Below are 17,416 nucleotides of genomic sequence, written 5' to 3'. Positions count from 1 at the left end.
CACTTGTGTCAGTCACTTTATGAGATACAGACAGGTAAAAATTGTGTATAGATTATGCAATTGTTTCAAGTGAACCAAATGTGGGAGTGGAGGTGGGTGCGGAGGCACTGGACAGACCGATCGGATTGGTCACGATGTACTCTGGGCAAGTTTCAGAAGGAGACGGCAAATTAAATTGACACTTGACTCCGCCCTACTCTCGACCCATCCCGCCTTAGTGGTTGAAGAAAAAAAATTGAGGCATTGTATACCTTCTCTGGCACATGTGGGAGGGGTTTAACTCATAATCTCATCCATACATCTGTTTCAAGCAAAAACATTAACTATTCTATATTGCTTGTGTACACAAATATGTACATTCTCTAGCAGACTAGTATTATCAAATTCAGAACTGAGACTGCGTGCTAAAATTGCAGGAGTGAAGGAACACTCGTGCAAGTGCATAAAATCAGCGTGCAAAATACTACCTTTTTAACATTTAAAACACATACAGGAGACCAGATGTAAAAGGCCGGCATCTGTTCTGGTACTGGGAGGAAGATGACATGAATAGTACGCTTGCAGCCACATAGAATAGTACAATTAAGAGATATAAAGAATTCCAAGTGGAAATCGTTTTTTGGGGGCGTTGATAACTGGCAACAAGGCCATTCACAGGCCATTCAAATGGAGCCCATCAGAATATTGCTATAAAAAAATCCTATGTAAAGATTGCACCACTGCAGAATGTTTGTCTACTGTGTGTTCTGAAGCCAGCAGAAACAAAGACTGGTCTTCCAAAGTTCCCTGGGAGGACTATTTGGCGCTACTCTAGTTAAGGGGACAAACTGCAAATCCCTCTGTGCAACTTAGAAATTATGCTTTATGCATAACTTTGTCAGAAAAAGCCACACTTTTGTCTTCAGCGCTAGTTCTTAGTTCTTTAGTGCTACTTTTTTCTGCCTCCTCATTGGAGGAGATATAGCTGGGGGATGAGGTTTTGTAGGTGAATGAAAAAAAATTGTGTATGGATGCCACCTAGTGACAGAAAAAGAAAAAATAATTTCAACAGAACTAAATAAAGTAAGTAGGTAATAAATTACAACATACATTAATAACATTAATTAAGTATTAAATAATAATAATATTGTCAAAGTAAACGAAAGACTAAATTATTATTAATATTGTTAAAATAAATAACCTGCTTTAGTGGAATCACTGTTCCCTTGCCTGCTCACTGGTTGTGGGCTCGATCCTCGCTTTGCTCAGACAGCTTTTTATTCTAACACCATGTCCACTTGGAGAGTGGAGATTTCACACAGCCATTGAACTGGCAACCTGAGTTTAGAGCCCGAAGCCCAGCTTATGGGGGAGCGTCCTGGCGTGCAATCTCCGCTATCCGAGTAGACATGGAGTTAGATTAAAAAGTTAAGCAAATTGAGGATAGCCCGCAGCCCAGTGAGCGAAAGCAGGTATTTTATTTAACAATAATATTATTATTAATTTAATAGTTAATACATTTAATTAATTTATTTTGTAATTAATTACTTTGTATTTTAGTACTGTTGGAATTCAATTCTCTTTTATTGCACAAGGTAGCATCAGTACACATGTTTTTCCTTCCCTTACAAATCCATGTCATGCACCCAGCTATGTCTCTCCCAATGAGGAGGCAGAAAAAAAAAAGATTTATTTTTTATTTATTTCATTGATATAGGTGCAAGAATCCACTTCAGCAGGCACCACCAATATAAACGTAGTTACTTTATTGTGTCATAAGGGTTAAAAGGCAGTCCTCCAACGACAGACCGCTGTTTCGAGCCTCATGCTCTTTGTCAAGTTGTCAAAACTGCAATACAGTTATAGGTATAGGTATGATATAGGTGTAAATTTACTTTTTGACCACTAGATGTCGCTACACTTATTCCTGTGTACTGTGATCAGAGAAACAAATGAAAAAAACAAAACGTAATTAATAATCGAGAAAGGGAATTGGGAGAGGGCTCTGAGCACGGGTCGATATGACCAAAAGACCTGGGGCCGAAAAACTGACTAAAAATTAAATCATGCAAAAATATGAAAAAAAAAAATATAAAATTTTATCATATGCAGAATTGTAATTTTTTTTTTTACAAATTTCTAATTGGTGGAACAATAATATCTACCCTCCCGAGGGTGGTGGTGGTGGTGGTGGTGGTGGTGGGGGGGAATTCAGTAATGATCAAGCTCTAAAGCAGCGTGCAGGCTCAAATAGTCAGCTAGCTAATCGTACAAGCTGTTAGTCGGTATTTCTCCTGTCTGGTTCTCCTGTCTGGCTCTCAGGGAAATTGCTGATATTGCTGAATCCCAAGAGAAGCTGAAGACATGTCTGACACTTCCCCTGCCTGGTCGGATCAACTGTACACACATCACCATGGCAACAGGGACATGAGCCCTCTGCTGCGCATGCGCACTGTCCCAGTTTGAAACATATTGTATAGCTCTCACGGAAATACATTTTAAAATATGTGGCATTTATGGCTCTCTCAGCCACAAAGGTTCCTGACCCCTGACGTAGAGGATCTTTTTATGGCAATATTCTAGTGGCCTCCATTAATTTTTCTTTTACTGTCAGTAGGGGGCGTCAGTACACAATATTTGTCTTGCCTAACAAAATGTCCCTGCTAAAAAGCTCTTTTTTAGGCGCAACCTGAAAATTCACCTCTTCAGGCAAACATTCTTTCCTACCTAGGACACTTGGGCCACTGACCACCATTTCTACCATTTCATGCACAGCTTCCTACTGTCCTGTACCTTAAAGAAGCACTGAAGCCAGTTTAAAAATGGCTTTTTACCTTTTATTTATGTGAGGCATGTTTGCCCCTGCTAAAACGCCGCTATCCCTTGGCAGAACGAGGGGTCTTTACTCCCCAAATCCCCCCTGCAAAATCCACAACTTTCTTGGTCGTGGATTATGCTGCTCACGAAGGCAGAGCTTTCGGCTGCAGCTCTGCCTCCATGCGCGTCAATCAGCCGCGGATCTCCGCCTCTCCCCACCCCTCTCAGTGAAGGAAGTCTGAGAGAGGCGGAGATACGCGATGATAGACGCATGTAGAGGCAGAGCTGCAGCTAAAAGCTCTGCCTCTCACGGAAGCGCTCCCTGCAGTGTGCCCCAGGGGATTTTGCGGGTAAAGACCCCTCGTTCTGCCCCAGGATAGTGGCGTTTTAGCAGGGGCAAACATGCCTCACATAAATAATAGGTAAAAAGAAGTTTTTACACCGGCTTCGGTGTCTCTTTAAACATTTAGACTGTAATGGCCCATACTCACGGGCTACAGTTGTCGCTGCAACACGTCGCCCGTGAGTATGCTGCGTTGCACGGGCGCGCACCCCGACCCGTCGCTCGTCGCTGATGTCGCCAGGCGATTGACCCGGAGCCGCCGCAACTCCGCCGCAACTGTCGCTAGTCCGCGTGGGTATGCGGACTAGCGACAGCAACCTTCATACAGAATACGGCGTTTCCGGCGGGGGGAGGAGGAACGTCGGCGACAGCTTCCGTCGCACTGCTGGTCCCTCTTCCGCGTGTGTACGCGGAGGGACGTGGCGACGAGCTGTCGCCGGCCTGTCGCGCACACGCTCACATGTGCTGGCGACAGGCCAAAAAAGTTGCCCGTGAGTATGGGCCATAAGACATTTGGGCCAGGGCTCTCTTCCCCTTTTGTCTCACAAAGCTGTGTTATGTGTGTGCATACCTCCCACCCCTTTGTTAAGATCTGTAGTTGATTTTGTTCACTGCATCAGCGGTATCCCCCATTGTCTTGTATTGTTAATGAATGTATTGTTTATGTTGTAATGTTATACCCTGTTTTCTGTTGTACAGCGCCACGGAAGATGCTAGTGCTATACAAATTAATAATAATAGTCTATAGGGATTTGCGGTGGTTTCTCTAAGCTAGACTAGTGCCAAGAATTCTGCTTAATTAACAGCCTAGTCTAAACGTCACTAGGAGGGCAGTGTTACGTAGCAATACTGTATATAGATATAGAAAGGTGAGCAATATGAGCCTAAAGTGTTAATCAGATTGATAAGTGACAATTTTGCAGCTGTTTGCATTTTTGCAGCTGTTTTGTATTTGGGGCCAACATATTATGCAACATATTACGCAGCGCTGGACAATTATTATTATTTTTATTATTATTTATTGTATTTATAAAGCGCCAACATATTACGCAGCGCTGGACAATAAATAGGTATAATACCTTGCAACAAAGGGTGACAGACAGAGAGGTAGCAAACGGTTATACAACATAGCACAAGGTTATACATACAATCAAGGTATAAAATGCGTTTTACAGAGACCCAGCAAAACAAGTACGAGTTAGTCCTTGAGAAGGGTGTATTTGCCGGGGTAGTAAAATTAAGAAGGGCACACTAAGGAAGGGGGGAGGCCCTACCAAGGCTTACAATCTAAAGGGTGGGGGGACACATAAGGTAGGACTGTGGAAAAGGTTTGACTTTTGACAGAGAGTTAGAGTGTGGTAGATGTGGGGTAGGCTATTTTAAAGAAATTAGTTTTGAGGGCTTGCTTGAAGGTGTTGAAGGAAGGAGCGAGTCTGAGGGGGAGTGGAAGGGAGTTCCATAGGGTGGGGTGACTTGAGAAGTCTTGTAAGCGTGCATGGGAATGAGAAATGCGTGGGGAGGTCAGGCGGAGATCATTGGAGGACCGGAGGGAACAGGCAGGTATATATCTGTTGACGAGCTCAGAAATGTAGGTTGGGCAGGTCTTGTGCACAGATTTGTAGGTAAGGCACAAAACCACTCATCCTGAAGCTGATAGGGAACCAGTGTAGGGCTTTGCAGAGGGGAGAAGTGGAAGCAGAGCGGTGGGAAAGATGGATGAGTCTAGCTGCTGCATTCATGACTGATTGAAGGGGTTCAATACGTTTTAAGGGGAGGCCAGATAGTACGGCATTGCAGTAGTCAAGGCGGGAGATGATGAGGGCATGGATGAGAAGCTTGGTAGTGTCTGGGGTCAGAAAGGGGCGGATTTTGGAGATGTTTCGAAGGTGGAAGTTGCAGGTTCTGGTAACATTTTGGATGTGTTAGCTGAAGGAGAGGGCAGAGTCTAGGGTGCCGCCCAGGCAGCGGTAGTGCTGTTTATAGTGATGTGAATATCTGGGAGGGGTGGTGCAGAGCGGGGCGGGAAAATTATGAGTTCAGTTTTATCCAGGTTAAGCTTCAGGAACCTAGCTGACATCCAGGATGAGATGGTTAATAGGCAGGAGGAGACCTTGTCCATAGTGGAGGGGAGAAATCGGGGGTGTGGAGATAGATTTGGGTATCATCTGCATATAGCTGATGATACCCATTTTGAAGCCCAGGGAGGAGATGACTTTGCCAGTAGAGGAGATGTAAATTGAGAACAGTAGGGGGCCCAGAACAGAGCCCTGGGGGACTCCAACCGAGAGCGGTGTGGGAGTTGAGGAGGAACCATTAAAAGAGGTGGTGAAGTGGCGATTAGAGAGGTATGAGGAGATCCAGGCAAGGGTGTGGTCACAAATCCCTAAGGACTGTAGGGTTCAAAGGAGGAGGGGATGGCCAACTGTATCAAATGCCGAGGAAATGTCAAGCAGTAGCAGGATGGCGTAGTTTCCTTCAGCTTTAGCAAGGGTAAGGTCATTTACTACCTTGACAAGAGCGGTTTCTGTTGAGTGGGCAGGACGGAAACCAGATTGTAGGGGTCAAGTAGGGAGTTGGTGCTGAGGTAGTGCGTGATGCGTCTGTGGACCAGGCGTTCGAGGAGCTTTGAAGCAAAAGGGAGGAGAGAGATTGGTCGGTAGTTAGAGGGTAGGGTCGAGTGAGGGTTTTTTCAGCAGGGGGGGGGAGTACAGTGGCCTCTTTAAAAGCTGAGGGGAAGGTGCTGGTGGAGAGGGAAAGTTTGAACAAGGAGGTGAGGACACAGGCCAGGTCAGGGAAGTGGGGGCGGAGGGTGTCAGAGGGGACAGGGTCGAGGGGGAGGAGGTAGCAGGGGAAGTGGCAAGCAATAGATTCACCTCTTCAATGGTGGCAGGAGTGAAGGAGGTTAGGGAGGGTGGGTGCATAGGAACAGTCTGGATGGAGAAGGTGAGGGGGGGGGATGGGGCATGGGAGAGGCCTGGAAGGTGAGGCATAGCAGTGGCCTAGGGGGGGGGGGGGGGGTTGGCGGAAATTGAAGAATGTAGGAGGGAGATTTCATTTCGGATAGCTGAGATTTTACTGGTGAAGTGAGTGGCAAAGACATTGGCTGAGATGGTGGAGCAAGGGGTGGGAGGAGTGGGGTTAAGTAGGGAGTTAAAGTGGTGAAGAGACGTTGTGGGTTGGAGGCTTGAGTTCAAATCAGGGCAGCAAAGTACTTTTGTTTAGCTTCTGCAGTGGGGAAAAGTAGCTTAGATTTATAATCCAGGAAATCGGGATTGAGACGCGATTTCCTCCATTTCCGCTCAGCGGCTCATGTCCCTTTCTTGAGGTTGCGTGTGTGGGTGGTGTGCCAGGGTTGGGGATTGAGGGGGGTTTTGGGGCGGAAGGTTAGGGGCACAGCTTCATCTAAAGCTGATGAGAGGGCCTTGTTACATTGGGCTGCTGCTTGATTGGGGCATGACAGGGTGGGGAGGTTGGAGGAGAGGGAGAGGAGGGGGTCAGCTAGGATGGTTGGGTTCAGATTGCGCAGATCCCTTTGCCATCAACCAGGCATGGGGGGGGGGGGGGGGGGGCAGAGGAGGAGGATTGGGAGATGGTGAAGGTGAGGAGGTGATGGTCAGAGAGAGGGAATGGTGCTATGTCCAGGTTGGTGAGGGAGGCGGATTTGGAGAAGATGAGATCGTGGATATGACCAGCAGAGTGGGTGGGGGAGTTTACGTGCTGAGAGAGGCCAAGGGAGTTGGCAAGGGACAATAAATAGGCATACATACAATGTTAAAAAGCAGTGTCAGATAGAGAGATATAAGCAGGTGATAAAATACACGATCATGGGATTTTACATCAATCAAGTCCAAGCAATTCAAGTCCAAGTTAGTCCATGGGAAGGATACACTGAGGTGAAAGGGGGTTCTGCTATAGGATTATAATCTAAAGGGGAGGGACACACTAGGTAGGGCTATGGAATGGGGGGTGAAAGTTCCATAGGGTGGGGGCAGCTCTGGAGAAGTCCTTCAGGCACGTAAGCAGTGCTATTTCTAGCTTTTTTGTCACCCCAGGAGACGTGAAAGCAGAGCAATGTGAAGAATGAGTCTAGCAGCCGCACTCATAACTGATTGAAGGGGGGCCACATGGTTCAAGGGGAGACCTAACAGAAGGGCATTGCAATTTTCAAGTCGGGAAATGATGAGGGCGTGAATGAGAAGCTTGGTAGTGTCCGGGGTCAGGAAGGGGCAGATCTTGGAGATGTTGTGGAGAGGGAAGTTGCAGGCTCTGGTAACACTTTGGAAGTTGGGGCTGAAGGAGACAGTCATGGCCGGATTTAAGACAAGGCCACAAAGGCCATGGCCTAGGGCACCAGGAAGAAAGGGGCAGGAAGTGGGCTGGCACACTAAGGCAGTTAAAGAGGCACTTAAAGAGAAACTCCAACCTAGAATTGAACTTTATCCCAATCAGTAGCTGATACCCCCTTTTACATGAGAAATATAATGATTTTCACAAACAGACCATCAGGGGCGCTGTATGACTTATTTTGTGCTGAAACCCCTCCCACAAGAAGCTCTGAGTACCGTGGTACTCTGGGCAACATGCCACAATGTAACAGTGTTCACAGACAGGAATTAGCTGTTTACAGCTGTCTCTAACAGCCAAAACAGCTAGGAGCAGCTACATAACCTGCCCACAGTAAAAATGTCACCATGTAATAAATGTCAGAATGTAAATCGGGGAGGGGAAAGATTTGACAATGAGCAAACACTGACTAAATCATTTATACATAATTATGGTAAAAAATGAAGCACTTTTTTTACTACATTATTTTCACTGGAGTTCCTCTTTAAGTGTAAAAAAAAAGAGTTTTACTCACCTGGGGCTTCCCTCAGCCCCCTGCAGCCGATCGGTGCCCTCGTCGTGTCTCTCCGCGTTCCCAGCCACAATATCGCCCCCTATACTGCTATTGCGGCAAGGAAGGCCGCAATAGCAGCATAGGGGGAGATATTGTGGCTGGGAACGCGAAGAATCACACGCATTGCCAGCCTGTCGAGTCCTGACGGCCAAACCGGAAGTGGTCGCCGGTGGGGATGGGAGAATCGGACATGGCGAGGGCACCGATCGGCTGCAGGGGGCTGAGGGAAGCCCCAGGTGAGTAAAACACATTTTTTTTTTACGCTTAAGGTTCACTTTAAGCTGCCAGACATGTAAACCACAACAGTCACAAACCCAGACCATGGCTGCCTTGCTTCCACAGGGGCTAGTAGTGGAGCACTGGTTCTGTGCTCCCCCATCCTGTGCTCTCTCCAAGGGCAGAGTTGATGATGGTGGGCCTTGGGCGGCAAAATGTTCAAATCTGGCCCTGGAGACAGTAGAGTCCAGGGTGACACCCAGGAAACAGGCCTGGGAGGTAGGGCAGATGGTCGTCCTGTTGGTCGTGAAATGAATATCCTGAAGGGGTGGTGCAGCGTGGGGTGGGAAAATCAGGAGCTCAGTTTTATCCAACTTAGGGCTGGTTTACATGGGCATCTGCCCTGCGTTTACCACCGGCGTTCGGGACTCAGCTTTAAATGCTCCCATTCAAGTGAATAGGAGCGTTTGTACTGGGCTTTTACCGGCGTTTGCACGAACATGGCGTTCAGATCCCGATTTTCCCTGGCGTTTGAGGCGACCCTGGAAGCTACATGTAGCGTCCTGGGATTGTTAACCGCCGCGGCTAATGTCCCCCTATGGGGAGGAAAATGCCGACCGCAACTGAAAGCCTAAACTCAACACCGCCGAACGTGACGCTGACAAAGGCAACACCACCAAAAGCCGGACAGACGCCCGTGTGAACCAGCCCTTAAAGAGACTCTGTAACAACATTTTCAGCCTTATTTCTTCTATCCTATAAGTTCCTATACCTGTTCTAATGTGGTGTGTCTTACTGCAGCCTTTCCTAGTTGCACAGTCGCTGTAATATCTCTGTTATCTAATCTAATCTTCTTTCCTTTGTCAGGTTTGTCAGCTCAGGCTGAATGTGCTGCTCTGCTGTGATAGGATAGAAGTTGTACACACCCTCTCCAGGCCCCCTGCAGGCTCTGTATGAGTCACAGACTGAGCTTATCTGAGCCTATCACAAGCTGGTTAGCAGCCATGTCTTTTGTTTGTAAACACTGCCTACAACTGGCAATTACAAGCCAGGATTGCAGCAGGGAGTGGCAGAAACAGCACAGAGGGGCCCAGGAGAACATAATGAATAGAATGGTATGCTTTTTATTGTAAGAATTTTAGAGTACAGATTCTCTTTAAGCTTCAGTAATGTGGCTATCATCCAAGAGGAGATAGTCGTGAGGCAGGAGGAGACCTGGTCATGGCTGGGGGGGTCGGGAATCAGGGGTATGGAGATAGAACAGGGTGTCATTGGCATATAGGTGGTATTTGAAGCCCAGGGAGGAGATGAGACTTTTCAGATGGAGGAGGTTTAAATGGAAAAGAGCCCCGGGGGACCCTGACTGAGGGGGGGGGGGGGGGGATTGAGGAGGAGCCGTTGAAAGAGGTTGTGCAAAGATGATCAGAGAGGTATGAGGAGATCCAGGCCAAGGTGCTGTCATGAGGAGGATGGGATTGTCTACTGTATCAAATGCCATGGAGAGGTCGAGGAGTTGCAGGATGAAGTAATTGCCTCTGGCTTTGTCAAGGTCATTGACAACCTTGACAAAAGTTGCTTCTGTTGAGTGGGCAGTGAGGATTCCTGATTGTAGGGGGTCGAGTAGGGAGTTGGTGTTGAGGTAGTGGGTGATGTGTCTGCGGACTAGGCATTTAGGGAGCTTTGCGGCAGAGGGGAGGAGGGAGACTGGGTGGTAGTTAAAGGGTAGGAATAGGTTGAGTAAAGTTTTTTTCAGCAGGGGAAGTACAGTGGCTGGTTTGAAAGCAGAGGGGAAGGTACGGGTGGAGAGGTTGAAAAAGGATGTGAGTACCGGACCCTGGTCAAGGAAGTGGTGCTGGAGGGTATCAAATGGGATAGAGTCAAGGGGGGAGGAGGTGGCAGGAGAAGTGTCCAGCAATTGGTTCACTTTGTTAATGGTTCAAGCGCTGACACTGCCGTTAGCTGTCTAAGACCAACGTTTTGAAAACAGCACTTTCAGCCTCTGGAAGCCCTTGGGAGTGCTTTTTTTGAATGCTTCTGAAAGCAGGCCGCTCCATACTGCGCATGTGTAGGTGTGTATTCGTGCCTGTGCAGTACAGAGTCACCAGTCTTTGCGGCAGAGGAGAAGAGGGAGACTGGGCGGTTGGAGGGCGCACTTGGGGACTAAGCATTCCAAAACCTCCCATGGAGGCAAATTTGAACAGGGGTGACAGCAGTAGCATGTGGGCACTGTGAGAGGAAAGGGAAGGCTCTATAGGACCCGGAACCTTCTCTCTCTGAGTATTATTTTTTTTAAGCACTACAGATTTACAACACATATATATATATTTTTATTCATTTCAGTGCTAACAGAGAGCACTGTTAGCATTGCCTGTGAGTGACAGACAGGTGATTGCTGGATTGTATTTGCAATGTCATTCACTGCACAGAAATACGTGCCGGAGTCAGTCAGCCCAACCTTGTACAGTATTTTGTAATGAAGTAAGATTTTTTTTACTATTATGAATCCCTGTGAAAATGTAGCACTTTCCTGGTGAAAAGGTTTTTTTCTCTTGTATAAATCTGCATTCTGCACATCATTTCCTACCGATATAATTGCAAATCAAAACTATGACTTAACACCGCAGTATATTGTTCTGTATGTGGCCAGCATATAGAAGTTATAGGCTCTTATATAATTCTATCTTTCTCCTAGGAGAGAATTTTTCAACTTCTCTTTAAAGAGAACCCGAGGTGGGTTTGAAGAATATTATCTGCATACAGAGGCTGGATCTGCCTATACAGCCCAGCCTCTGTTGCTATCCCAAACCCCCCTAAGGTCCCCCTGCACTCTGCAATCCCTCATAAATCACAGCCACGCTGCTGACAAACAGCTTGTCAGAGCTGGCTGTGTTTATCTCTATAGTGTCAGTCTGCTGCTCTCCCCGCCTCCTGCAGAACTCCAGTCCCCGCCTGCATCCCTTCCCTCCCTGTTGATTGGAGAAAAGGGACGGGGGCAGGGACCAGAGCTATGCAGGAGGCGGGGGAGCAGCTGAGACTGACACTACAGATGTAAACACAGCCTCACACCATGGCTGTGATTTATGAGGGATTGCAGAGTGCAGGGGGACCTTAGTAGGGTTTGGGATAGCAACAGAGGCTGGGCTGTATAGGCAGATCTAGCCTCTGTATGCAGATAACATTCTTTAAACACACCTCGGGTTCGCTTTAAAACTTTTCAGCACTCTGCAATTGAAAAAATACCAATAAAGTAGATGAAAAGTACTGTCAAAATTATTCTTTAAAGGCATTTTATTGACTAGGTTTTATAATATCACCTTGGAGAACGTGTTAATTAAGGGCCAGAGTGTTTATATTTGGATCCTGGATTTATAATTTCATCATAGTTTTATGAATGAGCATGTGATGTCGGTGCCAGTGGTTGATCCTTGCAGTACCGTGTTCTGCCGTTAGAGAGCAGCGGAGGGCCAGCATTGGCTACGAGTTCCCAGCGGCTTGTGGATCATGTCGGCAGTCTTCCCCTTGCAGCCTGGTTTGGGTTGGGAGGCGGTCTCCCGGAGCTGTACAGTGTACAGGCGTCTCCTACTCCCTGTTGATTAGTCAGTGTCGCCAGCACTGGTATGGTGTTCCTTACTAGGCGCAGGAGGGAAGCAATAGCAACAACAACAGCGGCAGCAGCAAGTACTTCCCAAGTGGACGGCAGAGCGGCGGGGACGTGTGTGGCGGGCCGGGGAGAGTGAGCTGCATGTATCCAGCCAGCAGCATGAGCTGCAGCCTCGGGCAGCACAGCAGCAGCAGCTGAGGACAGCACACTAGTCTCCAGCCCAGCAGGGCACCGGGCAGCACCCCTGGAGCCCCTATTCCTGGTGTCTCCCCCTGGCAGGGGACGGGGGAACAAGATGGAGCTCTCAGCCCCCTCGCTGAAGGATGTAAAGTGGAGCTCGGCCTCCTTCCCCCTGGATGTGATTGTGAGCTCGTACCGTCTGCCACAACTTGTCAGGCTGGACTGTGGTGAGTGCAGCAGAGCTGGGTACTTGTGTGTAGTCGGTGTGTGCGCGGTGCGCGGCTGGGGACATTCTCCAGCGCTGCAGAGCTGCTGCCCTGCGTCTCCTGGTTATTTTTAGCTCTCACTATAGGCTGCTGCCAGGCTCTGCTGCAGTGAGAGCTGCCAGACTGGCATCCCCAGCACCCCTAGGCACACTGCATGCCCTTCTCTACCCACTGCATGCCTATGTGTCTGCCCAGAGCAATGGAGAGGGTGTCTGACACTGCCAAGGGGTACAGTGTGCCACTTCCATAGTTCTGATCAGACTTTCCATGGCAGCTGCCATATTGCTGTAATAAATGACACCACAGGTCAGTTGTGATTGGGCTGCTTTGCCAGGGGCGTCATGAATGACGTATGGTTACATGGATGGACCAAAGGAAAGCAGGCTTCTGTGTGTGTATATTATATTATGTGATGTGATCATATCCAGCTAGGCAAAGTAGGAGATGATTCAGTCACTGCAGTGTGTAGTATTATAACGTGTTAAAGTACATCAATGAAGTTATGATTGTGTGGGGGGATTGAAGGTAAAATGTGGCATACAGTTGTGTCATCTAAAATATTGTTTTGGGTTGTTTAAAATGAGCCTGCTTGTACTGACAGAACTATGACCGCTGTCATTACTGTTTTATTTTTATTTATTTCTCCTTTGAGGTATACCGATAAACAGATCAATAACCTCTAGAAGATTACTGAAACCACATTTAAGTCCTTATTAACTAATCACAAGCTTTACTATTCTGCATGGTTTGGACTGGTACAGTGATCTGCAAACTTGGCTCTCCAGCTGTCAAGGAACTACAAGTCCCACAATGCATTTGCCTTTATGAATCATGCCTGTGGCTGTCTTGCAATGCATTGTGGGACTTGTAGTTCCTCAACAGCTGGAGAACCAAGTTTGCAGATCACTAGACTGATACACTGTAAAACTTTGCACACCATCTGACTTATATTTGCTGCTGTTACTGATCTCAGTGTTGATTGATAAACTGAATGTGATCAGAAGTTTCAGTAGGCAATGTGATGGGTAAGTGGAGCACTAGTCTAGTTTAGGGGACCCAGCACTTAACCTCATAGGGAACAGTTCTCCAATCACAGCACCCTCTACAGCACAACGTGGTGTCTTTGGCCGAATGCTGTAGGCGTAGTTTCCTACAACCTATCATAAACCTAGCAGTTCATGAGGGCCCGTTTCCACTATCGCGAATCCGCATGCGTTGCCCGCATGCGGATTCGCACAGTCAGTACAAGTGGATGGGACTGTTTCCACTTGTGCGTTTCCCCTCACGTTTTTCTGTGCAGAAAAAATCTGCAGGGTAGGGCCCTCAGAATTCGCCTTCGTGTGGAATGCAGGCGAATCGCACGCAATGTATTTAATAGGGAAATCGCATGCGTTTTCCCCATGCGTTTTTGGCCGCGATTTCGCATGCGATTTCGCATAGGTATTAATGTTAATTTACACAGGCAGTGACATGGTTAAATTCGCATACAGCCTTACCTATGCGAAATCGCGGCAAAAAACGCATGCGGAATCGCACCCGCATGCGATTTGCCTGCGGTGATTCGCCGGCGATTCCGCAACGCTATCGTGGAAACGGGCCCTCAGGGTGCTGTCCACCCAATTAAGTTAAAGTAGATCTGAACTTTTGCACAGGAGAAAAGTTAAACCGAGAGAAATGCACCCTGTATGTATTTAGGGAGTTTAGCCTGTCTAATTCTTCATCTGTGACTAATCACCAGTGTATTTAGATCTCTCAGCTGTGTCAGCTGGCTTCCTCGGCAGAGCAGCTAATTAAACACCGGATGTTTTCACTGTGTCAGTTCCATAAAAGCAGGAAGTAAACGCTGCAGATTTATTGCTGGATTTGAATCAGCTGTAAGGCCTGGAACCCACTGAAAACCGCAAACGCAAAACGCAACCGCTAGCGTTTTGTCTGAGCGGTTTGCAAGCGAATTCATGCGCGTTTTTGGTCGTGTTTTGCAACATTGTATTTTGTTCCCCAGCGGGTGCCTAGCGTTTTGCGTTTTTATCCTGATTGGTCCTGTGAATTATTTTTCATTTTGTTTACAGTGTGCTGAACCGCAAAACACTAGCAAAACCGCTCAGTTTAGGTTTTGCTGAGCGTTTCTGCTAGCGTTTCAATACTTTACATTGAAGCGCTAACGCTCCCAAAATGCTGCAGGTCCTGCGTTTGCGTTTCTGGGAAACGCAAACGCTCCTGTGGAAGTTGCCCCATCCATTAACATTAGCCCAGCGTTTTGGCAAACTGCTTGCGTATCGCAGTGCTGCCAAAACGCTGCCAAAAGCGCTCCTGTGGGTTCCAGCCCTTAGGCTAGGTCCACACTAGACAAAGTTGCAGGACGGACACTGCAGTCCGGATCCGGGGAAGATTAGGGGAAGTACCCACCGTACTGTAAACTGATGAAAGTGCATCAGTTTTGCATCAGTTTCCGTTCAGTTTTTCCCTGACAGAAAACGTCTCCATCATTAGGAAGGAGTGGGAGGATTTTTTTGGGCCAATCATAAAGCTCAGGCTATCCGTTTTCACATCAGTTTTTTGCCTGTGGAGCTGGAGTTGCGTTTTCTCATTGCTTTTCACTACCCCTGCGTGTATCCGTGGTCCTGATCCGTTGCGTGAAAATGCAGCAGGTCCAGACCTTCCGTTCAGGTTTTGAAAACGGATCCCCGCAAACGCCGATGGATCCGTTTTTTACTTGGGTGAGGCTGGCTGCTATTTTAAACATTGCTATCCGGGACTCCGTTTTTCATCAGGTTTGAAAAATGCAGCCACGGATACGTTTCCGGACCTAGTGTGGACCAGCTCTAACAAAGAAATGTTTTTTCTTTAAATGATATTATGCTGTTGCTTATCTTTTAGAGCAGAGACGAAGTTCTGTGTTCCCGCCTCCTTTAATGGAATTTCCCTGTGAGGCTTCCTGCTGAGTCCCCTAAATTAGACTAGTGCGTACAGTGGTGCGTTGCACCGGACAATATAAATTGCTAACGCATTGCAATTCTATTGTAATGGTACGTTCACACCAAGGGCGTAAGCAGTGCGGTGAAATTCGTCAGCACAACGCAGTGCAGTACTTTATAAAACACATTTAATCAGATAGTGAAGCACAATTTGTATGTACTGTATGCTTCACATTGCATGACTTCCCCCTCCGCTGCATTGCGATTTTGTGTTTAGAAGGTACGCAGCTAAACTGCCCACTATGATTGTAGCCATAATCTGTCAGCACCTTTAACCTCCTTAGCGGCAGCCTTGAGTCAGGCTCCAATGGATGTATGTAATGTGCAGGGCTGCCACAGATTTATCTAGCAGTATGATTTTTATGGTCTAAAAGTGTGCAAAAAATTGCATCGGTTTCAAACCCTAAAACCAGAAATAATCATACCGCCAGGGAGGTTAAAGGTTAGTGAATCTGTCCAAATTCTACTCCTGTGCTCACAATATTTAGTACATCATTAGGCGTCAGAACATAAAACATATTGTTGGTGAATTGTAGTCCAATAAATTCCTTTTCAGTATGCTGGCCATACACTAGGCGGTTTTACATGCCGATGTATGGCAGATTTGATCACTGATGAAATCTGTTAGAAATCACTAACGTAAATGTTGTCCGATCGATTTCCATTGATCATGCAGGATGGAAAATTTTGCTTAATCGCTCATGGGTTGGCAGTGCATTGCTAGATTTGGCAATGACCGACACAGAGTGTTGACAGTGCTCTTACTTGTCCTGCTGGCCCGGACGCTTGCTAGCACTCGGGATGAGCGGTGGACAGGTGGCACCCCCATGAAGTTGCATCTGATCATGGCCACATTCTATCTAGCACATATGAACTGAGCCTAAAGGTATAGACACTTGATGACAGAAATGATCATTCGTGATTAATTTGACCATCAGTCTGATGCCTATATGGGGCATACCTTATCTTCTGCATTCATTCAAACATGGGAAACAAGCATTTGGCTATGGTCCTTGGACAGCACATGCAGCTCAGCTAAGTGTGGATTACCTGTCACTAGCTACTGGCGTATCGTGGGTCAAAATGCTAAGGAACACTTGCTTTGGCCAGTAAAACTAATTTTGGTTTGGGACTTTGAACTTCAAGAACAACTGAACTGAGAGGGGTGTGGAGGCTGCCATATTTATCCTGTTAAACCATACCAGAAGCCTGGCATCCTGCTATCTTTCATACATCAGTAATGTCTGAATCACATCTTATCTGCATACTTGTTTAGGGTATAAAGCCCCATCTACATGATACAATTTTTGTGTGTGTTTTGATTCATCGATTCGATTCGACATGTCCGACTCAATCGGACATGTCGGATTGAATCGAATTGCACAAAAAATTGTATGGCTTTAGGCCATGCACACACACTCAACAGATGTTGCCCATCTGGGACAAGGAACCGATCCCCTGGGCTAGATTGCTGGGCCGCATACATGCGTGTCAGCTGTGCAGCTGATGACGCCCTGTGTTGCTATGCAGGGGCGCCAAGTGACGCGTGTGTAACGTCACGTGGCAGACGGGAAAGTGACATGAACAATGGGGTTGCCGTCACTGGGGTTGAGTATATTAACCTGGTAACTGGCCGAGCTGCGCCAGTCCGGCTCTTCTGCTTATGTGCGGAGGGGCCACCCATGCGCAGAAGACCTCGACTGACGCGACTGAGCAAGACTGCTGGGACTCAGCTGTGCTTATGGGGCTGGAGGAAGCCCCGGGTAATGTTTCTTTCTCGTCTCATGTACACTTTAAACGCACATTTATTCCAGAGTAGGGTTAGATAATTATTATTTTTTTCTTATTTTGCTGGCACTAATTAGTCAAATCTGACTGGTTTTGATCTTGTCCATCTCCTCATGGGGGATTCTTAGAACCTCTCTCTATATAAAACTATTTAGAGGTTAAACACATGTACTTGAACCTGCAGGCTAAAGGCATTTAGGGGTTGATTCACTATAACAAATAGCATGCCTTATCAGAGTTAACACGCCTTATCTGAGTAGCATAGTGAGTACTACGAACTTATACCTGCTAATTGGCAATGAGGAGCGCTCCACTCGTCCTGCCCTGAACCGCTGCAGGTCCAATCACTTTAAA

At 47.1% G+C, this 17,416-nt stretch overlaps 1 protein-coding gene across 1 annotated transcript in view; it reads left to right on the top strand.

The window, feature by feature from the left end:
- Window positions 1-11,714: 11,714 nt before the first annotated feature.
- Window positions 11,715-17,416, top strand: part of GAREM1 (GRB2 associated regulator of MAPK1 subtype 1) — a 197,644-nt gene continuing 191,942 nt past the window's right edge. The window contains exon 1 of the mRNA XM_068237318.1: window positions 11,715-12,260. Coding sequence (XP_068093419.1) covers window positions 12,149-12,260 — 112 coding nt within the window. The 5' untranslated portion in view covers window positions 11,715-12,148. The remainder of the gene's footprint in view (window positions 12,261-17,416) is intronic.

This window comes from Hyperolius riggenbachi, chromosome 5 (assembly GCF_040937935.1).
Source record: "Hyperolius riggenbachi isolate aHypRig1 chromosome 5, aHypRig1.pri, whole genome shotgun sequence".
Taxonomy (NCBI): Eukaryota; Metazoa; Chordata; class Amphibia; order Anura; family Hyperoliidae; genus Hyperolius; species Hyperolius riggenbachi.
This window is presented reverse-complemented; position numbering and strand designations above follow the sequence as displayed.